This window comes from Narcine bancroftii, chromosome 3 (assembly GCF_036971445.1).
Source record: "Narcine bancroftii isolate sNarBan1 chromosome 3, sNarBan1.hap1, whole genome shotgun sequence".
NCBI lineage: Eukaryota > Metazoa > Chordata > Chondrichthyes > Torpediniformes > Narcinidae > Narcine > Narcine bancroftii.
Window position 1 is genome coordinate 21135875 of NC_091471.1, and position 22511 is coordinate 21158385.

A 22511-nucleotide genomic window follows, 5' to 3' on the forward strand; every position below is an offset into this window, starting at 1 on the left:
CATCAAGGATACATCTCACCCTAACTGTGGACCTTTTACTCTTCTTCCATCGGTAGGTGCTCTCGAACCAGCAGGCTCAAGAAAAATTTTTATCCCAAGGTTGTGACCCCGCTGAACCTTAAATCATAGTTCTGAGTGGTACTGCACTCACGTTGTACTGTCAGTACTTTTATAATTGTTTGCTTGCTGAATGCGCTTGTTTTTACTTGCATGTAGTTATTTGTATATAGCACTATTTTTTAAATTTCTGGTTGGATGCTAATTGTATTTTATTGGCTCTGTATTTTACTTGGCACAATGACAATGAAATTGAATCTAATCTAATCTAACCTAATCTAGAGAATATCACAGAGAGGTTTCACCTATGCCTGGAGGCATGAATGAGCAGCGTGGTCCTTTTTCAGCGGTGCACAATGCAGGATTCACGCCAGAAGAGCCAGACAGAAGCCTTCAATGTTTAAAGTTGCTGTTGGCATTCATCTCGGCTGAATGCTGGTCCCAGCTGTATGTAAGTTTGAGGAGAAGACGTGTGTCTACAGATGAACTTTGCATTTGCGTGAGCTGCATACATATGTAGTTGGCTGTATTTTGCTAGTCCGTCACAGAGCACTTAAACTAACATTGAAAAAGCAATCAGTCTGTTTAGAAAAGTGATCTCCAGCTTCATTTGGACCTGGTGGGTGGAAAACTTTATGCTTGGTGTTGAATCATCCTAAGCCACCCATTACATGATTTTAAGCAGTGAAGCAGTCATTTTGCACCTCAGCATCATCAAATGCAACATACTTTTCCTTCCAACACCAGATGATGTGGCTTCTGACCAGGATTGGTTAGTAAGTATAATTCCAACCGTTAAAGTGCGGAAAATTGTGAACCATGATCCGCTGTCCATTATAAATTGCACTGAAAATTTCAACACTTATTCTATATTGGTTGTTTCATTGCGGCTGTCCTGGTTCAGTGGACTCCAGAGACAAAATCGAACCTGACACTTCAGTTAGCTTGAGAAGTGTTGCATTGTCAGAGAAGCAATTTTTACACAATACGAAGATTGGAAACCCTGACAGCTCATTCAGGAGTTTCAAGTGCTTAAGTTTATTCGTCACATTATACCTAGTTCAGTGAGAAGTGTTCTACAGCGAGCAGTCTAAGAGGTTAACAAGTAGAATGTACAGAGCATAGAACGCTGCAGCACAGTACAGGCCCTTCGGCCCTCAATGTTGTGCCAACCCATATATTCCTTAAAAAAAGTATTAAACCCACCCTGCCCTCTAACCCTCTATTTTTCTTTCATCCATGTACCTGTCTAACAGTCTCTTATACTCTTATATGCCCCTAATGTTTCAGCCTCTACCACTATCCACGGCAAGGCATTTCAAGCACCTACACCTCTACGTGTAAAAATGTTATCCCTGATGTCTTCCCTCCCTTCATTTTGTACATAGACTAGAGGGGCCGAAGTGGCCTGTTTCTGTACTGTAATTGGTCTATGGCTCTATGCCTTCTGGTGTTTGCTATTCTTGCCCTGGGAAACAGGTGCTGGCTGTCCACTCTATCTATGCCTCTCATAATCTTGTAGACCTCCAATCCAGGCAACATCCTGGAAATCTCCTCTGCACCCTCTCCATAGCTTCCACATCCTTCCTATAAGGAGGTGGCCAGAACTGAAAACAAATGTGGTCTTACCAGAGATTTGTAGAGTTGCAACATGATCTCTCTACTGAATTCAAACCCCTTATTAATGAAGCTCAGCATCCCATAGACCTTCTTAACCATCCTATGTGGTGATCTTGAGGGATGTATGGATTTGAACCCCAAGGTCCCTCTGTTCATCCCCACTCTTAAGTAACTGATCACTAACCCTGTACTCAGCCTTCTGGTTTGTCCTTCCACACACTTACCTGGATTGTAATGAAAAATAAATTAATCCATTAATACCAAGCAATGGAATCATGATTAACATTGTTGAGGGGTTCATTCAAGAGTCTGTTGACTCTGGTGAAGAAATTGTCTTTTTACCTTTTAGTGCACACTTTCATAGTCTTAAGCCTTCTCCTCATGGGAGAAGCGTATGTGCTTGAGGTGCGATGGGTCCTTCAGCTCGTTTGCCACCTTTCCTCAGCAGTGAAAGATGCAGATAGAGTCCATGGAGGGAAGAGAAGTTTGCATGATGCTCTGAGCTGCCTTCACGACCATCTGAAGCTTCTTCCAAGTTTGAGCAGAGCAGCTCCCATACCACCCCGCCATGCTTTTGATGGTTCACCTGTAGAGGTTGTTGAGGGACACGGGGGAGATGCCAGTGTCCCTCTTCTTTGTCTTCCTCAAAATCAGAGGTGTTGGTGTGCTTTCTTGGCCATCATATCGAAGAACCATGAAAATAATTGTTCCCATGGCATGATTGCAAGGAAGACAAGAAAGTGCTTACACCCCAACATCCCGTTCCAACAATTACATCAAAAAAGCAAGAAAAGCTTCTTGGAACCTGGGCGACCAATTAGACTTGCTATAGGTACAAGACTTTTGGGCTTCATTTCCTGACATTTGGAATGTAAAAAGGTACATACAGCACAGTATATACAGTAGATAACTTAACCAGTTTCATCATATAACATATGGAACTACTTGTCTTTGTCACCCTTACTGATCCTTACAGAATGGTACAATTCAGCTGATGGCACTGTATGTTTGAGTGATGAAGAGAGATTGGATAGGCTCAGACCATTTTCACTGGAATGAAGGAGGCTGAAAGATAACTAGATAGATGCTTATAAAACATCTATATTTGTAGAGTTGCAACATGATCTCTTTACAAATCTCTGGTAAGACCACATTTGTTTTCAGTTCTGGTCACATATATATACGTAATAAGGTCACATATATATACGTACACACACACATATAACATATATATGTAGATATATACATGTGTATGTGTATATGTCTGTATTTACAGATATATATGTATGTGTGTATGTATGTATATATTTATATATATATATATATGTATATGCACATGTGTGTATGTATATACAGATATATATGTATGTATATTTATGTGTGTGTAACTATTTATATACAGATATATATGTATATATATGTTTTATGGGGCATAGCTTGTCATAACTTTTTATCCCAGGGCTGGGGAGTCTAAAACTGGAGGGAATATGTTTTAGGCAAGAGGGAAATGATTCAAAGGGGGCCGGTGACGTGACTTTTTCACACAGTTTGGAGTGTATATGGGACAGGCTACCAGGGGAAATGGTAGTGGTGGGTATAATTACAAAGTTTAAAAGACATTTGGACTACATGGATCGGAAAGGTTCAGAGGGATATGGGCTAAATGCAGGCAAATGGGCCTAGCTCGGAAAGATGCCTTAGTCGGCGTGGACAAGTGGAGCTGAAGAGGCTGTTTCTTTGCTACATTACACAATTACTCCAGTGTATCTTTCCAGTTTTGGTTCACGTCCCTAGCTTTATTCCCAGTCATCTTCAAGGTGACATGCACTTCGAGAAGCCCTGAGACCGTGAAAAGAATTATGCAAGTGGAAGCTCCTTCCTTTTTTTTTTCATAATCAGCCACGAAAGAAGATCTCTATGCCACTAGTCAGGGCTGGCTTCAAATCTTGATCCCAAACATTAATGTAAACATTGCAGAGTATATTGAAATTTGGTGCCATTGACAGATTATTGGAAATACAGCTTTGACCTTCAGATACTCTGAGCATCTTTAGTGATGCTGCTTTCGCAGTTCTGCTCTCCCTCCAAAGCCAGAGCAGCACATTGCACAGAACTATAAATAACACCTCTTTGTTGCTAGAATCATTTAAATAATGTTGCTTAGATTTTGTCACATGTGAGCTATTGTGACTCGAGGACATTTGTCATCAGAAGAAACAGAAATTCCCTCCGGCAGTGGAGCAGAATGAAATACAAGACAACTTCAGTACCCTCCAGTTAATAGGCCAAATATGGATTGTAATAAGGTCACATATATATACGTACACACACACATATAACATATATATGTAGACATATACATGTGTATGTGTATATGAGTGTATTTACAGATATATATGTATGTGTGTATGTATGTCTTCTTTGGCTTGGCTTCACGGACGAAGATTTATGGAGGGGGTAAAAGTCCACGTCAGCTGCAGCCTCGTTTGTGGCTGACAAGTCCGATGCGGGACAGGCAGACACGGTTGCAGCGGTTGCAGGGGAAAATTGGTTGGTTGGGGTTGGGTGTTGGGTTTTTCCTCCTTTGCCTTTTGTCAGTGAGGTGGGCTCTGCGGTCTTCTTCAAAGGAGGTTGCTGCCCGCCAAACTGTGAGGCGCCAAGATGCACGGTTTGAGGCGTTATCAGCCCACTGGCGGTGGTCAATGTGGCAGGCACCAAGAGATTTCTTTAGGCAGTCCTTGTACCTTTTCTTTGGTGCACCTCAGTCACGGTGGCCAGTGGAGAGCTCGCCATATAACACGATCTTGGGAAGGCGATGGTCCTCCATTCTGGAGATGTGACCCATCCAGCGCAGCTGGATCTTCAGCAGCGTGGACTCGATGCTGTCGACCTCTGCCATCTCGAGTACTTCGACGTTAGGGATGAAAGCGCTCCAATGGATGTTGAGGATGGAGCGGAGACAACGCTGGTGGAAGCGTTCTAGGAGCCATAGGTGGTGCCGGTAGAGGACCCATGATTCGGAGCCGAACAGGAGTGTGGGTATGACAATGGCTCTGTATATGCTTATCTTTGTGAGGTTTTTCAGTTGGTTGTTTTTCCAGACTCTTTTGTGTAGTCTTCCAAAGGCGCTATTTGCCTTGGCGAGTCTGTTGTCTATCTCATTGTCGATCCTTGCATCTAATGAAATGGTGCAGCCGAGATAGGTAAACTGGTTGACCGTTTTGAGTTTTGTGTGCCCGATGGAGATGTGGGGGGGCTGGTAGTCATGGTGGGGAGCTGGCTGATGGAGGACCTCAGTTTTCTTCAGGCTGACTTCCAGGCCAAACATTTTGGCAGTTTCCGCAAAGCAGGACGTCAAGCGCTGAAGAGCTGGCTCTGAATGGGCAACTATATATATATATGTATGTATATTTACATGTGTGTGTGAGTATTTATATATATACAGATATATATGTATATGTATGTGTGTGTGTATATATATATATATATATATATGTATGCACATGTGTGTATGTATATTCAGATATATATGTATGTATATGTACGTGTGTGTAAGTATATATATACAGATATATATGTATGTATATGTATATGTGTGTGTATGTATATACAGATATATATGTATGTATATGTACGTGTGTGTAATTATTTATATACAGATATATATGTATGTATATTTACATGTGTGTGTAAGTATTTATATACAGATATGTATGTATATGTATATGTGTGTGTATGTATATACAGATATATATGTATGTATATGTACGTGTGTGTAAGTATTTATATACAGATATATATGTATGTATATTTACATCTGTGTGTAAGTATTTATATACAGATATATATGTATGTATATTTACATGTGTGTGTAAGTATTTATATACAGATATATATGTATATTTACATGTGTGTGTACATATTTATATACAGATATATATGTATATATATGTGTGTGTATATATATATATATATATATATATGCACATGTGTGTATGTATATTCAGATATATATGTATGTATATGTACATGTGTGTGTAAGTATTTATATACAGATATATATGTATGTATGTTTACATGTGTGTGTAAGTATTTATATACAGATATATATGTATGTATATTTACATGTGTGTGTAAGTATTTATATACAGATATGTATGTATATGTATATGTGTGTGTATGTATATTCAGATATATATGTATGCATATGTACATGTGTGTGTAAGTATTTATATACAGATATATATGTATGTATATTTACATGTGTGTGTAAGTATTTATATAGAGATATATATGTATGTATATGTATATGTGTGTGTGTATGTATATACAGATATATATGTATGTATATGTACGTGTGTGTGTAAGTATTTATATACAGATATATATGTATGTATATTTACATGTGTGTGTAAGTATTTATATACAGATATATATGTATGCATATTTACATGTGTGTGTAAGTATTTATATAGAGATATATATGTATGTATATGTATATGTGTGTGTATGTATATACAGATATATATGTATGTATATGTACGTGTGTGTGTAAGTATTTATATACAGATATATATGTATGTATATTTACATGTGTGTGTAAGTATTTATATACAGATATATATGTATGTATATTTATATGTGTGTGTACATATTTATATACAGATATATATGTATGTATATTTACATGTGTGTGTAAGTATTTATATACAGATATATATGTATGTATATTTACATGTGTGTGTAAGTATTTATATACAGATATATACGTGTGTATATGTATATGTGTGTGTGTGTGTATATACAGATATATATGTGTGTGTGTGGTGTGTTTTTCTTTGTAAGAAAGCAGCGTAGTTGCTCATTAAGTGTACACAGAAGAATGCATCATTAAGAAATATATATGGCAATATACTACAACCAATAGCCACAGAGAATGCCAAAAGGGGTAGAAGGTTGGTTGTGAAATTTTATTTCACTTCCACTTACCCCAGAAACAATCAGCTCCCCTCCCAGGTTTTGGACTTCTGCCTTCACTTTGCTGCAGATGTTAAGTTGGTGGCAGTAGAGTGCTATACGCTGCAAGTAGGCCAACAGATCCTGCTTACAAGCCGAATCAGGACACTGCAAGAAATCAAGCAATGTTACACGTTACTTATCGTCCACTTTTGTGATTTCTCTTCCACTTGAAAAATTCACCAGCAATCTACCATCTGCATTTACTTTTCTTGGTTTTGAGGCCTAATCCAAAAAAATGTCACCATCAGGAAAAATAGTTAGTCATTTTGTAATGTAACGGTGTAAATTGTTTTCATTGTTGGAACACAGAACATTACAGCACAGTAGAGGCCCTTTGGCCCATGTTATTGTGCCAACCTATATAGACAAACAAAAACATTCAAAGGATTCATAGGATCATAGAGCCCACCTAGTTCACCCACAAAATCAGTCCCCACATTTACACTAATCCTACGTTATTCCTGTACTTTAATCTCTCTATATTCTCACAAATTCCACAGATTCTGAGGCTTTTCAACACAAAGGAGCCAAGGCTTATGGAGACAAGATGAGAAGTTGTTCCACAGTCTGTGCCCGATGCTATTCTTTTATATAGTAGATAAGCTGACTGCAAACTTCCATCTGAAGCTGAACACAATTTGCTGGAGTAACTCAGTGGGGGCAAGTCATATCAGTGGGAGAAAAAGAATGCGTGATATTTTGAGGCAAAACTCTCCATTGAGATTAAGGAAGTGTTGTACAGAAGCCAGATAAAATCAACAGGGCAAGTAGGGTGGGGCAGGAGTTTCAGATGAGATGAGATGACCAGGGAGAGGTGAAACATCATGGGAAGAGGCCAAAGCACCAAGGCATAGGTTGAGGAAGGTGAGTAGATGAGTCATACAGGGTGATTTGAAGGGCTCCAGTGCTTGGATCTGAAGCTCCACTGGCCACTGCATATAATTAATCTAATTAATCTGTCTTTTTGGTCACCTTTATCACACAACAACCCCCCCACCCATTTCCATTCTCATCCTCCTCTTTAGTTTCAACCCCTCTACCCCTATCTCCACACTGGATTCTTCTGCTATCCACTCTCCAACCCAACTCCCCCCGCTCCCCACCACCCCCACCATCTCCAGTTCCATGTGGTCTCTCTTTATACTACGACTCTCATCTTCTCTAAATAGATTATTGAACTGGCATTGTTTGGAAGGAGCCTATCCTCTGCCAAGCTTCACCTCTACCTGGTTTACCAATCTTCTATGTGGCCTCTGTCTTAACCCTCCCACATTGTTCTCTTTTCTCGGGCTTCTGTACAGCATTCCCTCCATCTGGATAAAGAGTTTTGGCTTGTTATGTTGGCCATTCTTCATTTCAATTGATGTTGCTTGACCCATTGAATTCCTCCAGCAGATTGTGTGTAGCTTCACAAGTTCACAAGATCACAAGAGAGAGGAGCACAAGTAGGCCAATTGGTCCATTGAGTCTGCTTTGCCATTCTATCATGAGCTGATCCATGTCCCACTTAGCCCCACTCCCTGTAACCCTTGATGTCCTGACTAATGAAATACCTGTCAATCTCTACCTTAAATAGACCCCATGCCTCATTTCCTCAGCCACCTGTGGCCATGTTCCACAGACTCACAATTCTCTGACTAAAGAAATGTTTCCACACCTCTGTTTAAAATTGATGCCCTTTTGTCTTGAAGTTGTGCCCTCTTGTCCTAGAATCCCCTACCATGGGGTACAACCTTGCCACATCTACTCTGTCCAGGCCTTTCAGTATTCAAAATATATTCATGAGGTACCCCCTTAATCTTCTGTACTCCGAGTACAGTCTAAGAGCTGACAAACGTTCCTCATATTCTAACCATTTCATTCCTGGTATCGTTATAGTAAATCTTCTCCAAACCCTCTCCAACAACACCACATCCGTTCTCACATAAGGCACCCCAAACTGTACACAGTGCTCCAAGTCTCACCATGGTCCTAGAGAGTCTCAACATTACATCCTTTCAGATTCCAGATTCCGGTATCTGCAGTCTCCCGTTGTTCTACATGTCCAACTGAATTTGGCATTCACCTGTTGCTGCACTTACTCGGCATCATTGACCCCTCCTCATCAGCATTCCAAATTTTTCTTGATTAATGTGATGTTTCACACAAGATCGCACTGTCGGAACTCCATGAATAATTGATAACAGAGTTGACCTCAACATTATCAAATTATTCCAAAGGAAAATAGTACATTATGTTTATTTGGAAATATACACAAAAACAGTGAAGTCTGTGCAAACAGAAAAAAAAGGGCTCATTTTGTAAAACAATACATTTTTTATTGCAAGTTAATTTTCAAGGAAGAAATTACCAATTTATCAGAGATGGTTCTCGTTCAATGTTTACCCCAAGTTTTATATTGAATAACAAAATAAAATTGGATGAAAATTACAAATGAATGACATGCTTGCTGGTAAATGATCAATTTTGAAGTCTTCTGTTGATATTGGCGCTGATATTTCCAAAGTTACTATGCTTAGCCCACTGTTCTATTCATGACTGTGTGGCCAGGCACAATTCCAATGCTATCTACAAGTTTGCCGATGACACCACAGTTGTCAGAATAATCAGACCAACGTTCTTGCGCTCAACATTAGCAAAACTAAGGGGATGATTGTGCACTTGAGGAGGAGGTCAGGGAAACATGACCGAGTCCTCATCAAGGTCTCAGGACTGGAGAGGGTCAAGAACTTCAAATTTCTGGATGTTAACATCTCTGAGGATCTGCCTTGGAGCCTCCATGTTGATCCATTCATGGAGAAGGCTTGCCAGTGCCTACACTTTGTGAGATGATTGAGGAGATTCAGTAGGTCACCAAAAAATCTCTAAAACATCTACAGGTGTAGTGTGGAGAGCATTCTAGCAAGTTGCATCACTGTCTGGTATGGAGGCGCTAACTCTCAGGACAAGAACAAATTCCAGAGGGTTGTTAACTTGGCTTGCAACATCACAGGCACCACTCCATTGAGGACAGCTACAAGAGATGGTTTCTTAATAAAGCAGCCTCTATCCTCAAAGACCCCCACCACCAAGGTCATGCTACCATCGGGAATATGGTACACGAGTCTAAAGACAAGCACTCACTAGCACAAGGACAGCTTCTTCCCCACTGGTATCAGATTCCTGAATAATTAATGAAACAAAAATGCCTTATTTTTCATGCACTGTTATATTTTTCTTATATATATTGTAGAAAAAGTGGTTGATATGAATGTTTGCACTATGATGTGGCCACAAAACTCGAGACTTGTTCATGACAAATAATTCTGATTCTGATTTATTCATAATATTAGCAGAAATTTATTCTTTTATCTCTTTTATTTGTAAGGTTAATAGAGCTTGGGTTTTTCTCTTTGGAGCAAAGAGGGATGAGAGGCGACTTGACAGAGGTCTACAAGATTATTAGATACGATGGATAGCCAGCACTTCTATCCTAGGACGAATGCAGCAAACACCAGAAGACAGTCATACAAGGTGAGGGGAAGAATGTTTGGGGAAGACATTTTTTATGCAGAGGGTAGTGGGTGCCTGGAATGTGTTGCCCAGGGTGACGGTGGAGTCTGATACAATAGGGACAGTTTAAAGACGGGCACATGGATGCAAGAAAAATAGAGGGTTATGGGCATGAGGTAGGAAGGTTTAGTTTGTTGAGTAGGTTTCTATAGGTCGGCACAACATCATAGGCCGGAGAGCCTGTACTGTGCTGTAATGTCCTATACCAGGGGTGGGCAACCTCTTTTTAAAAACTCACATTCCACTTTAAAAATTCCCTCTGCCATAAGTGCTCTGTGATGAGTAAGGGATTGCTTAAGGTGGTATGTGAGTGCGAAGTGAAGGTTGAGAACCACTGCTCCAGATCCAATTGTTAGGGAAATATTTTGCTTGCGAAAAATTGCCACTGGCCCAATTCCTTTGGAGTTCTGAAACAGAACGAGCCAATTAGGGGTGATTAAAACAGTGGTTTGCAAACCTTTTTCTTCCCACTCACGTACCACCTTCAGCAATCCCTTACTCATCACAGAGCCCTGATGACATAGGGAATACTTAAGGTGGAACGTAAGTTTCTAAAAACGGGTTGCCCCCACCCCCCCCCACCCCATCCTATTCTCTATTTCTCTTTGGTACTTTATTTTCTTGTGAAGTTCTCCCTCATGCTACCACCACCAACTTCCATCATATTTCCTCCTGATCTCTTTATGTTTCTCCTGCTAAACTCTCTTCTGACCAGCTCTACCAACAATGATGGTCCCGTTCCTCTACTGTGCTTCTCTCTCCCACTCTTTCCTCTTTTTACTTTTTCGAAATTTCCCCTCCCATTGCAAAAGCATTGGAGTGGCTGTGTAGGTGCAAGAAATGTTTCTCCATCACACAAAAAGTCAGATTTCAAAAGAGCACAATAATCACAAAGAAAACAAGAAACGGATCAACCAAGTTATGCAAGCTGCTAGTTAAGACAACCTGGCTATTGATAGCAATAGCTTTGCTATGGACCTTACCTGTACTTCATTGGCCATCAGGTTAACTGTGCACTTTATAATTTGCAAAGCAGAGGTCAACTACCTAGCTGAGCATATTTCCCTTCCTACAAAGCAGTGGTTGAAAGAACAGAGAATTGTTTCTGAGATCATATGTCTAATAATGGTATCTCTTAACACTGCAGTACTTAACAGATATTTCCAGAATTTCCCCAGCTGGCTTCACTACAATGGAAAATAGTAGGCAAGACCAGGTGTTCAGAAGCAAGCCTCAGAGAAGTAACAAGTTGGTCTCCTCTCAGGAGAACAATGTTATATGACATGTATCTCCACCACCGCCCCATGAGGTCCTTGAAAAATATAATCAGCAAACGAGCTTCTATAATTTAGACCCAGACATGGAAACATTGACATTGTACAATCAGTTTAGAAAAACACATTGGCAAATGGAATTTTGGGGCTAAGGAAATCAATTATATAAACTTTTGAGCATTTTGCAATCAAGTAGAGTTGGCCTGTGTTTCTAGATGTAGTTAGACCTGTAGGAAAGAATACTTTCATGTAATGCAGGCAAGATGCAGGTGTCAAAAGGGTTTGATCCATTTTCTGATGGAATGTTCCTTGATAAGCAAGAGGACAAGAAGAAACATCATGCAGTTGTGGTGTTAAGCATCATTCAAAATTTATGTATTGAAAATATCAATATGGTAGAAAGAGTGCAGAGAAGATTTACTAGGATGTTCCCCGGAATTCATTAACTGAGTTACAGGGGAAGGTTAAACAGGTTAGGACTTTATTCCATGGATCGTAGAATGATGAGGGGAGATTTGGTAGATGCATTTAAAATTATGAGAGATTGAGACAGAGTAAATATAGATAAGCTTTTACCACTGAAGATAGGTGAGATACAAACCAGAAGACATAAGTTAAGGGTGAAAGGGGAAAGGTTTAGGAGAAACATTAGGGGGAACTTTTTCCACACAGAGAAAGGTGGGAGTGTGGAATGAGCTGTCAGCTGAAGTGGTGAATTTCGGGCTTAATTTTAACATTTAAGAAGAATTTGGAGACGTACAAAGATGGACGAGGTATGAAGGGCGATGGTCGGGGTGCAGGTCAGTGGGAGTAGGTAAACTAATAGCTCAGCATGGACTAGAAGGGCTGAAAGGCCTGTTTCTGTGCTGTAATGTTCTACAGTTCTATAAAGATAGTTTTGGGAATCTAATTCTGTCAGAAAACCATTTCACAGCTGTAGAAAGATTTTTACATTCCCCTGAGTCAAACAAGACTTCTCAGTTCCACCTGTCCCAGCTGAAGTACAGACTACTACATGTCGTTAATCTCAGTCTTCCATCCCCAGGGTATCTGATTAATCCCAGTCTTGCAGTGAACAACTGTTTGACCATATACTTCCACGGATATCACAGCTGAGCAAGCAGATATGACAATAGCATTTAAGAGTTTGGAGGGCGAGGATTGTGTGCAGGCAGAAGAGATTTACTTCAATTTAACAAGATATTTGGTGCAGACATTGCAGGCCAAAGAGATTATTCCTATATTGTACTGTACTACGAGTAAAACACGAAAGGCTGCAGGCACCATGATTGAAGTCAAAAAACAACGATGGAGAAACCCAGTTAAACACTTCAGATAAAGATACATAACCACCATTTTGGGCTCGAACCCCATGTTCTGTGGATTGCTGTGAGCCTGCAAGATGTGAGGAAATTTAGAGTCAGTAATTTACAGACATTGGGTAGGTCTATTTACTGTTTAAATGCTGCTAGCACAATGAAATTGGTAAGGATACTCCTCCCTCCTCTGGGTGATGGCAGGAAGCAAAGAGTAGGAATAAATGGGTTCTTTTCAGAATGGCAGCCAGTGACGAGTGGGGTACTGCAGGGCTCAGTGCTGGGGTTGCAGTTGTTTACAATATATATCAATGACTTAGATGTGGGAATAGATAGCATTATCACAAAATTTGCAGATGATACAAAGTTGGGTGGCAGGGTTAGCTGTGTGGAGGATGCTAGGAGAGTACAGGGTGATTTGGACAAGTTAGGTGAGTGGGCCAAGATGTGGGAGATGCAGTTTAATGTGGATAAATGCAAGATTATCCATTTTGGAGATAAGAACAGGAAAGAGGATTATTATTTAAATGATATCTGTTTAGGAAAAGGAGAGATGCAGGGAGACTTTGGTGTTGCTGTGAATCAGTCGTTGAAAATGGGCATGCAGGTGCAGTAGGTGGTGAGGAGGCCGAATGGTATGTTGGCATTCATAGCGAGAGGATTTGAGACCAGGAGTAGGGAGATCGGGCTGCAGCGGTATACGGCCTTGGTGAGACCACACCTGGAGTACTGCCTGCAGTTTTGGTCGCCTTATCTAAGGAAGGACATCTTCGCCATAGAGGGAGTGCAAAGAAGGTTCACTAGATTGATACCAGGGATGGAAGGACTTGGATATGAAGAAAGATTGGATAGACTAGGCTTGTATTCTCTGGAATTTAGAAGATTGAGGGGATATCTTATAGAAACATATAAAATTCTTAAGGGTTTAGATAGACTAGACGCAAGTAGGTTGTTTCCAATGCTGGGAAAAACTAGAATCAGGGGTCACAGTTTAAGGATAAGGGGGAAGTTTTTTTAGGACTGAGATGAGGAAAAAATTCTTCTACTCCTGCACCTATTTTCTATGTTTCTATGTTTCTACTCCCCGCACACTACATCTTCTTCATGAAACTGTGTCTCCATATGACCAAGGAGTGAACAATAAAGCATAAAAGCCTCATTTTAACATCCCTCTTAACAAAATGTTTGATACACAGGCATATCTCACAGATATTAAAACATTAAATTGCCAATTCCATAGCATTGACTGGTCCATAGGAGATCAGGTTTCACTATGCTAGAAGATCTGGTTTCACAACACCAGAAGATCTGGTTTCACAACGCTAGAAGATCTGGTTTCACAACGCCAGAAGATCTGGTTTCACAACACCAGAAGATCTGGTTTCACAACGTCAGAAGATCTGGTTTCACAATGCTAGAAGATCTGGTTTCACAACTCCAGAAGATTTTGTTTCACAACTCCATAAGATCTGGTTTCACAATGCTAGAAGATCTGGTTTCACAATGGTAGAAGATCTGGTTTCACAACGCCAGAAGATCTGGTTTCACAATGCTAGAAGATCTGGTTCACAACTCCAGAAGATCTGGTTTCACAACTCCAGAAGATCTGGTTTCACAACACTAGAAGATCTGGTTTCACAACTCCAGAAGCTCTGGTTTCACAACTCCATAAGATCTGGTTTCACAATGCTAGAAGATCTGGTTTCATAATGGTAGAAGATCTGGTTTCACAACGCCAGAAGATCTGGTTTCACAACGCTAGAAGATCTGGTTCACAACTCCAGAAGATCTGGTTTCACAACTCCAGAAGATCTGGTTTCACAACACTATAAGATCTGGTTTCACAACTCCAGAAGCTCTGGTTTCACTACGCCAAGTGCTACAGAAAGATCTGGTTTCACAATGCCAGAAGATCTGGTTTCACAACGCTAGAAGACCTGGTTTCACAACTCCAGAAGCTCTGGCTTCACAATGCCAAGTGCTAGAGAAAGATCTGGTTTCACAACTCCCAAAGATCTGGTTTCACAACACCAGAAGATCTGGTTTCACAACTCCAGAAGATCTGGTTTCTCAATGCTAGAAGATCTGGTTTCACAACTCCAGAAGCTCTGGTTTCACAATGCCAAGTGATAGAGAAAGATCTGGTTTCATAACTCCCAAAGATCTGGTTTCACAATACCAGAAGATCTGGTTTCACAACTCCAGAAGATCTGGTTTCACAACTCCAGAAGATCTGGTTTCACAACGCCAAGTGCTAGGGAAAGAAAGCCAGAGTCCTCAATGTCTTCTGAACCACAGGGAAAAAAATTATTATTTTCTTTCTCTCTTCTGCAGCAACCCTTTTCTTAACAGGACAACAGCAATGAACATTTCAAACATTGCTAGTTAAAAGTAACTTGTCAATCGGCTCAGGAGAATGCCCACATACATTTCAGTTGATCACACAAATGGCCAAACTTATAAACAACACATTCCCTCTCTTATATTATTACAACTTAGGTGTAACATGATATGTTTGGGTTGAATTGTTGTCCTGTGGTGACCAATGCGTTTGGTGTTTAGGTGAACTGGCTCCGATTGTAACACACGCGTAGTCGGAGCAGCCAACGCCAAGATGGCACTGGGCATCTTCACCTTCCCCTCAAGGAAAGGGCCCACACGCGCGAAGTATGAATAGCTGCCGGTCAGCGATGCAACTTCCGGTTCTCAGTGGCGGAAACAGGGAGCGCCTTTAAAAATGCTCCGTAAGAAAACAATAAAGCAGCGAGGTTTGGAACAAAATTGTTAACTGCTGATCTCATTATTCGTTCCGTAGCGTGAACGCTACATTGGTGATCCTGATGGTCCAAAAGGTATTTTGGACCCAACATCATGGATACAGCAGCAATGAATGCCGTTGTGTTAATACTTCCTTCCTTCTGGATGCTGTGACCCAGCACTTGGTTCAGTAAAACGGAGGCACAGATCAGACAACTAACATCAGACTCCATGGAGTACTTCGCATGGTGAGCTTCTTGAACTACTTCATCCATGTCCCACTAGAGGAAAGCAAATATGCAATGCTGAAACCATAGCTGCTCAGCACCTTTCGACATGAAAGAGCAGCCAGGCTGATGCACCTCGATGGTCTGAGTGACAGGACCCTGTCAGTTTTAATAGGCAAAATATTAGCACTGGCAGAGGGACACAAGCCCTCTCTCATGTTCAAACAGGCATAACTCGAGCCACTGCCTGACAACATCCAGCTGATGCTGGGAGATGCAGACTTCAGCAATGCCCGGAAGGTAGCAGCCAGAGCAGACGTCCTCTTGAAAACCAGGAGGGAGAATGAAGCTGCTGTCAGCCAGCTGTCCAGAACAACGATCCCGCAGTCAGCCAAGCCCAGGGGGGAACAGGAGCGCCAGCAACCCCGACGGAAGATGGAGGGCACAGAGGATCCATGGTGCTTCTACCATCGGAGATGGGGTACAGAAGCCCACCACTCCTGACTACTCTGCCAGGGCCAGCCACTGCTGATGGCTTTGGTGGCTGGCCACCCAGACAGCCTAATGCACATGTGGGACAAAAGGTCCGGGTGCCATTTCCTCGTGGACATGGGGGCAGAAATCAGTGTCATCTCACCCACTAGAGACAGGAACCAGACAGCATGGATCCATCTTGATAGCCGCAAACAACAGTTCCATGCGGACCTATGGCAAACACAAGGTCCAACCACAACTCGACACCAACACATTTAAATGGGACTTCATGTTGTTCGTTGTTGACAAACTGCTCTGGGGTGGGGAGGTAAAATCGCTGGTTCTTGGGGGGGGAGGGGGGTTGTGTGGCGACCAATGCGTTTGGTGTTCAGGCGAACCAGCTCCAATTGCAATACGCGCAGACTACACCAATATGGCGCCGGGCACCTTCTCCTTCTCCTGAAGGAAAGGGCCGCACGCACTAAGTATAAATAGCTGCCAGTCAGTGACACAACCCAGCGGCGGGAACAGGGAGCGCTTTTAAAACATTCAGCGAGCAAACAATAGAGCAGCGAGTTTTGGAATGAACCTGTTGTCTGCTGGTCTCGTTATTCACTCTGCAGTGTGAACGCCACAGTCCAATATTTTAGCCCTTTACAAAGCCTGTTTTATTGGCATTCATTTTTATTTTCTTCTACATAAAGGCATTTGATATCTTTCCACCCCCCCCCCCCCACCCGCCCCACCCCCGGTTCAACCTAAAGCAGTTCCTCAAGACCAAGGGCTCAGGTAATGCAAGGTGAGTCACTGTGAGGACATTATGTTCACATTTTAAATACTTCATTTCCTCATGAAATAGATGGACACACTTAAGGAATCAAGTTGAATCCTGCATTTTGTTAAAAAAGGCTCCTGCCTCTGAATTTGCTCCCACAATTTGTAAATTATGAAGACAGTGAAATGCTAAATAAATGTAATTAGTTTTCTTCCCAAATTTTCTCTTTAGTTTACCAATAAGACCTAGCAAAATTCAATTGAAACTGAACACCAGCCCTGTGACTCATTGCTGCAATCTGTCCGACTGCAACCTGTGAATCCCTCTTCCCAGCTCCCTGAGGAGACTTGCAGAATGAGAGCCAGTGACTTCTCAGAAAGGTGAAAGCAGGCTCTCATAACCTACTTAAAAGCTGGAGAGCTTGGTTGGAACAGGTAAAGTAGGTGGAGGAAATACACAAGTTAGGATGGCAATTATTTTAAGACCAATGACAGATTGTGCTGTATTCTTCCTTTGGATAACCATGGGCGGCACAGTTAACGTAGCAGTTCTTGCAGCACCAGTGACCAGGCTTTGAATCTGGCATTGTCTGTAAAGAGTTTGTACGTTCTCTCTATGTCGGCGTGGGTTTCCTCTGGGTGCTCTGGTTTAATCCCACCATTCAAAACGCACCAGAGTTTGTAGGTCAATTGGGTGTGTTTGGGCAGCCCGGGCTCATGAGCCAAAAGGTATGCTAACGTGCCGTTATGTCTAAATTAAATTTTTTTTAAAATTAACATTTTGAAAATTCCCTGGATGACTTTCTTCCTGTTCTTGTGGGATCTGAGGTGTCTAATAAGGCCAAGATGTGACTCACAGGCTTTGCCAGAAGCTGGATTGGAAGTTGTTGATGGGGGCAAGGGGATGGATAGTTTAGGAGGTTGTGCACTTTTCCATCATTTCCATCCCTAGGCTTCCAGTTGATTGGAGATTCTCAAAGTCACCTTGAATATTTTGTTCCCATTTTCAGAAGTTCCTCAAGCCAGTGAGGATGTTACTCCTCAGGAGGGTAAACACATTCTTGAATAGTCAACTTGGTAATCTCTCAAAAGCATTATCTTCTGCTGGTATTTTGAAATGATTATAATCATCAGTACCTTTCACAATGCAGCTGCGGCAGATAACCTTTAAATTTTTTAATTAAAATTTTAAATTTTAGACATACAGAACTGTAACAGGCCATTTTGCCCCACGAGTCCGTGCCTCCCAATTTACACCCAATTAACCTGCACCCCCAGTACATTTTGAACGATGAGAGGAAACCAGAGCCCCTGGGAAAAACCCACGCAGACATGGGGAGAACGTACAAACTCCTTACAGGCAGTGCGGGATTCGATCCCCAGCCCCGCGCTCTAAAGGTGTTGCGCTAACGTGCGGCACTTCTAGTCTCATGCTCAGAAGATAAAGGCAAAGGTAAAGGTTCCATTATTGTCAGGCATAACTACAGTTAGAATGTAACACACATGATATTCTTTAACTTTTGTCTGCCGTAAGGCAGACAGAGAGTCACCAAATGGCCTTGTACGGATACAGTACAGCAGTGTCATGGTTAAGTTTCCAGTCTAATAATAGAGGTCTGGACAAACCCTTGATCAAATCTCATCACACACCTGTGGAATTAAATTTAATTAATAACTGGTATTTGGGACACAACACAATTAGTTACAGTAATGAAGGCAACAGAAAGCACTAAACTGATATTCAGAATAAAAAAAAACAACACTGGGACAATTTGGCAGGTCAAGCAGCCTCTGTGGACACAAAAGGTCTAAATCAATGTTCTGGGAAGTGATCCTGCATCAGAATTCGGAGGAACAAGGAAAGATTGCTGGTATATAGCATTCAGAAGGAGGCTGCTGGATTAGTGGCAGAACCAGATGGGGAGGGAATGATAGGAAAATTGAACAAGGTGAAGGGCATGGAGAGGTGCAGGTAAGTGATAAAGGAGGGGATTAAAACGGGTGGCATGTTTAGCGTAGTGGTTTAGTGCAATGTTGTTACAGCGCCAGCAACCAGGGTTTGAATCTGGCACCGTCTGTAAAGAGTTTGTATCTTCTTCCTGTATCTGCATGGGTTTCTTTCACGAGCTCTGGTTCCCTCCCACCCATCAAAATGTACCAGATTGTAGGTCAATTGGGTGTAGTTGGGCAGCACGGGTTCGAGTGTCGAAAGGGCCTGTTACCGTGCTGTATGTCTAAATTAAAAAAAATAAATTAAATGCGGTCGGGCCAGGAGATGGAAGAGATGAGCCAAGGGAAATGAATGCGTATGTTTGTGTGTGTATGTTTGGGATAAAGAGTACTGGGGCTGTGGGTTAACATAAATTGGAAAATTCAGTGTTTATACCATTGTATTGAAAGCAACTCAAGAAGTTTCTGCCGCTCCATTCGCTTTGGAGGCTTGGCATCGCAAATTTGACTGATGTAACTTCGTCACTGGCATCCACTGAGAGCGAAAAGGTCCTGATGCTGGTCACATTGGGCTGCAAGAGGGATCAGAGGTCAATCCATAGGACCATAAGAGTGGCAGAGAGGATCAAGGGAGGCTCCCTCCTCTTCCCCCACCCCAATGCCCCCATTGACGTGATCTGCCGGGTTAGTTATCTGAAGAGGGTGCGCAAAATCATCGAGGACCCCTTCCATCCTGCACACACCATCTTTCAACTACTCCCATCAGGAAAAAATATGGAGTACCACCAGGCAGAGAAACAGTTTCTTTCCACGGGCAGTGAGAAGGTTGAATGATGAACTTATCTGCTCACACTGACCACTGGAAACTCTCCTATTTACAAAACAATATTCCTTTATTTGCACACATGACTATTTGCTCTGCATATGTTTTGTTTGTCTGTATGTGTGTTATGTCTGGGTGTGTGTGTCTCATGTTTAGCACCGAGGACCAAAGAACGCCATTTCATTGGGTGGTATTATATGGCGAGCTCTCCACTGGCCACCATGACAGAGGTGCACCAAAGAAAAGGTACAAGGACTGCCTAAAGAAATCTCTTGGTGCCTGCCACATTGACCACCGCCAGTGGGCTGATCTCGCCTCAAACCGTGCATCTTGGCGCCTCACAGTTTGGCGGGCAGCAACCTCCTTTGAAGAAGACTGCAGAGCCCACCTCACTGACAAAAGGCAAAGGAGGAAAAACCCAACACCCAACCCCAACCAACCAATTTTCCCCTGCAACCGCTGCAACCGTGTCTGCCTGTCCCGCATCGGACTTGTCAGCCACAATCGAGCCTGCAGCTGACGTGGACTTTTACCCCCTCCATAAATCTTCGTCCGCGAAGCCAAGCCAAAGAGAGAGAAAGACATGGGCAATTAAATGACAATAAAGATGACTTGACCTGAGAGGACATTGATTTTGGTTCACTGACTTTGCCAGTAGATTTATCAGACTTTGCAGAGACAGGACTTGCAGTTTCTCTCCCATGTTTTGCAGGAGCTCAACGTAGACAGTTCATGTCTCAGAAGAGTACAGGAGGGAAGCAATCAGTGCTGAACAGGACATCACAAGTTTTGTATTGGGTCTGAGCCATGATTTTCAAACACTCTTTTCTGGAGACATCCAAAGATTGTATTGGTGCATGAAAGGCACTGATAACTTAAATCATTTATGCCTACCTTTACTGAGAGGTGTTTCCTGATATAGGTTAGGGTCTCATCGTGGACCCCTGTTGTCAGAGGGCAATGATTAAGGCCATGCAGATTGGCAAAGGACCTCTGTTTATGTATATCCCAATTTTAAAATGCGTTCTTTCATATGCTTTAATGATGGAATTGATGAATTTGGAGCTTGGCCTTAGAATGCACAAGGTCAATCTGCATAGTGCACCTTGATAACTGAAGTTGGGGGTTTGACTTCTTTCCCTCCCCTCCCCTCTCCACCTTCTGCTGGGACCCCTCCCTCCTTGACTCCCTCATCCGCTCATCCCTTCCCACTAATCACCCTCTTGGAACCTAGCCCTGTGACCAAAGGAAATGCTACATTTGCGGCCACACCTCCTCCCTCACCATCAGTCAGGACCCCAAGCAGTCCTTCCAAGTGAAGTAACACCACTTCCAAATCTTCAGGGGTCATTTGGGGGATCAATTCATTGAACGCCTTTGCTCCATCCACTGCAATAATGGAGAACCCCCAGCGGCCAACCATTGCCATTCCTTGTGCCCCCTTCATGCCGACATGTCTGTCCACGGCCTCAGGCACTGCTAACCAAAGCCACCCACAAATTCAAGGAACAACACCTAATAATCTGTCGTGGCACTCTCCAACCAGATGGCCCTAACAACGACTTCGCCAGCTTCCATTAAGCCTCTCCTCTGTCTCTCTCTGATTCCCTATCCCTCTGTCTCCTCTCCTCCAGCTGCCCACCCGCTTCCCTCTCCATTCAGAGAGCTACGCCCTCCCCCATCACTTCCCAGCTCTTCTGCCCTCCAACTCATATCCACATGACTTCTTGGCTGTGGGTCTGTGCTCCTCCCCCTGCCCCTCGTACCACAGTTTCATTCAAGTGCCTGCCTGCTTTTCACTCACACCTTGATGAAGCATATTTTTGCTCAATAAAAAACAATGAGAAGCTGCTAAATTTCTCCAGCACTTTTGTGTATTGCATAACAAAAAATAGATTTTGTGCAATCTAAGACTTAATTACCCAGTACTTTTGCCTGATGACACTTGAAAATTAATTAGTAGCAATGATGAGAAGCTTTATTTTTTTTAAAGGACTCAATCCCCATTTTGTTGCAGACAATAGAGGCACTAAGGCTTTCTCAACTCATCCAGAAAAGAAAACAATACAGGGTGTGGGTGACTATCTGGTTGGATAAAGAGCAGAAACAAACTGCTGGAAGAAGTCAGCAGGTCCGGTAGAGTGCACGAGGGGCATGAACTGTTGACGTTTTGGGATGAAACCCTGTTCCAGGCAGTGGAGAGGTGAGGAATCAGTCGGTAATATGAGGAGGGGGTGAGGCATGATGGAGAACCGACCAGGTGATTGTTTTGCCGAGCACTGGTGTTGTGTCCTCACACATCAGCTGGAGGTCCCAGTTGCAAGACATTTTAATTCTTCTCACCATTCCCTGTCTTCAGCCTCCTCCATTAACAGGTGAGGCCAAATGTAAGTTTGAAACACAGAAGCTCATATTTCACCAGGCTAGTCTACGGCCCAACAGCAGGACATAGAATGTTCCAATTTCAATTAACAAGCTCCTTCTCAGTCAACTCATAACCAATCTGATCTTCTATATTTCAATAACATTTAATCAAATGGTTACCTAAGGAAAAGAAAGGGAGGGCACAGTTAGTGTAGAAGTTAGTGCAAATGCTATTACAGCACTAGGAAGCTCATGTTAATCCAGCGCTTTCTGTAAGGAGTTTGTCTGTTCTCCCCATGTTTGC

The 22511-nt window shown here is 42.2% G+C and overlaps 1 protein-coding gene across 2 annotated transcripts in view; it reads right to left on the bottom strand.

The window, feature by feature from the left end:
- The window catches only part of LOC138756995 (catenin alpha-2), an 835014-nt gene that overhangs the window by 40679 nt on the left and 771824 nt on the right, over positions 1 to 22511 (bottom strand). For both annotated transcript variants that reach the window (XM_069923543.1, XM_069923544.1), the window contains one exon: positions 6667 to 6801. In XM_069923543.1, coding sequence (XP_069779644.1) covers positions 6667 to 6801 — 135 coding nt within the window. The remainder of the gene's footprint in view (positions 1 to 6666; positions 6802 to 22511) is intronic.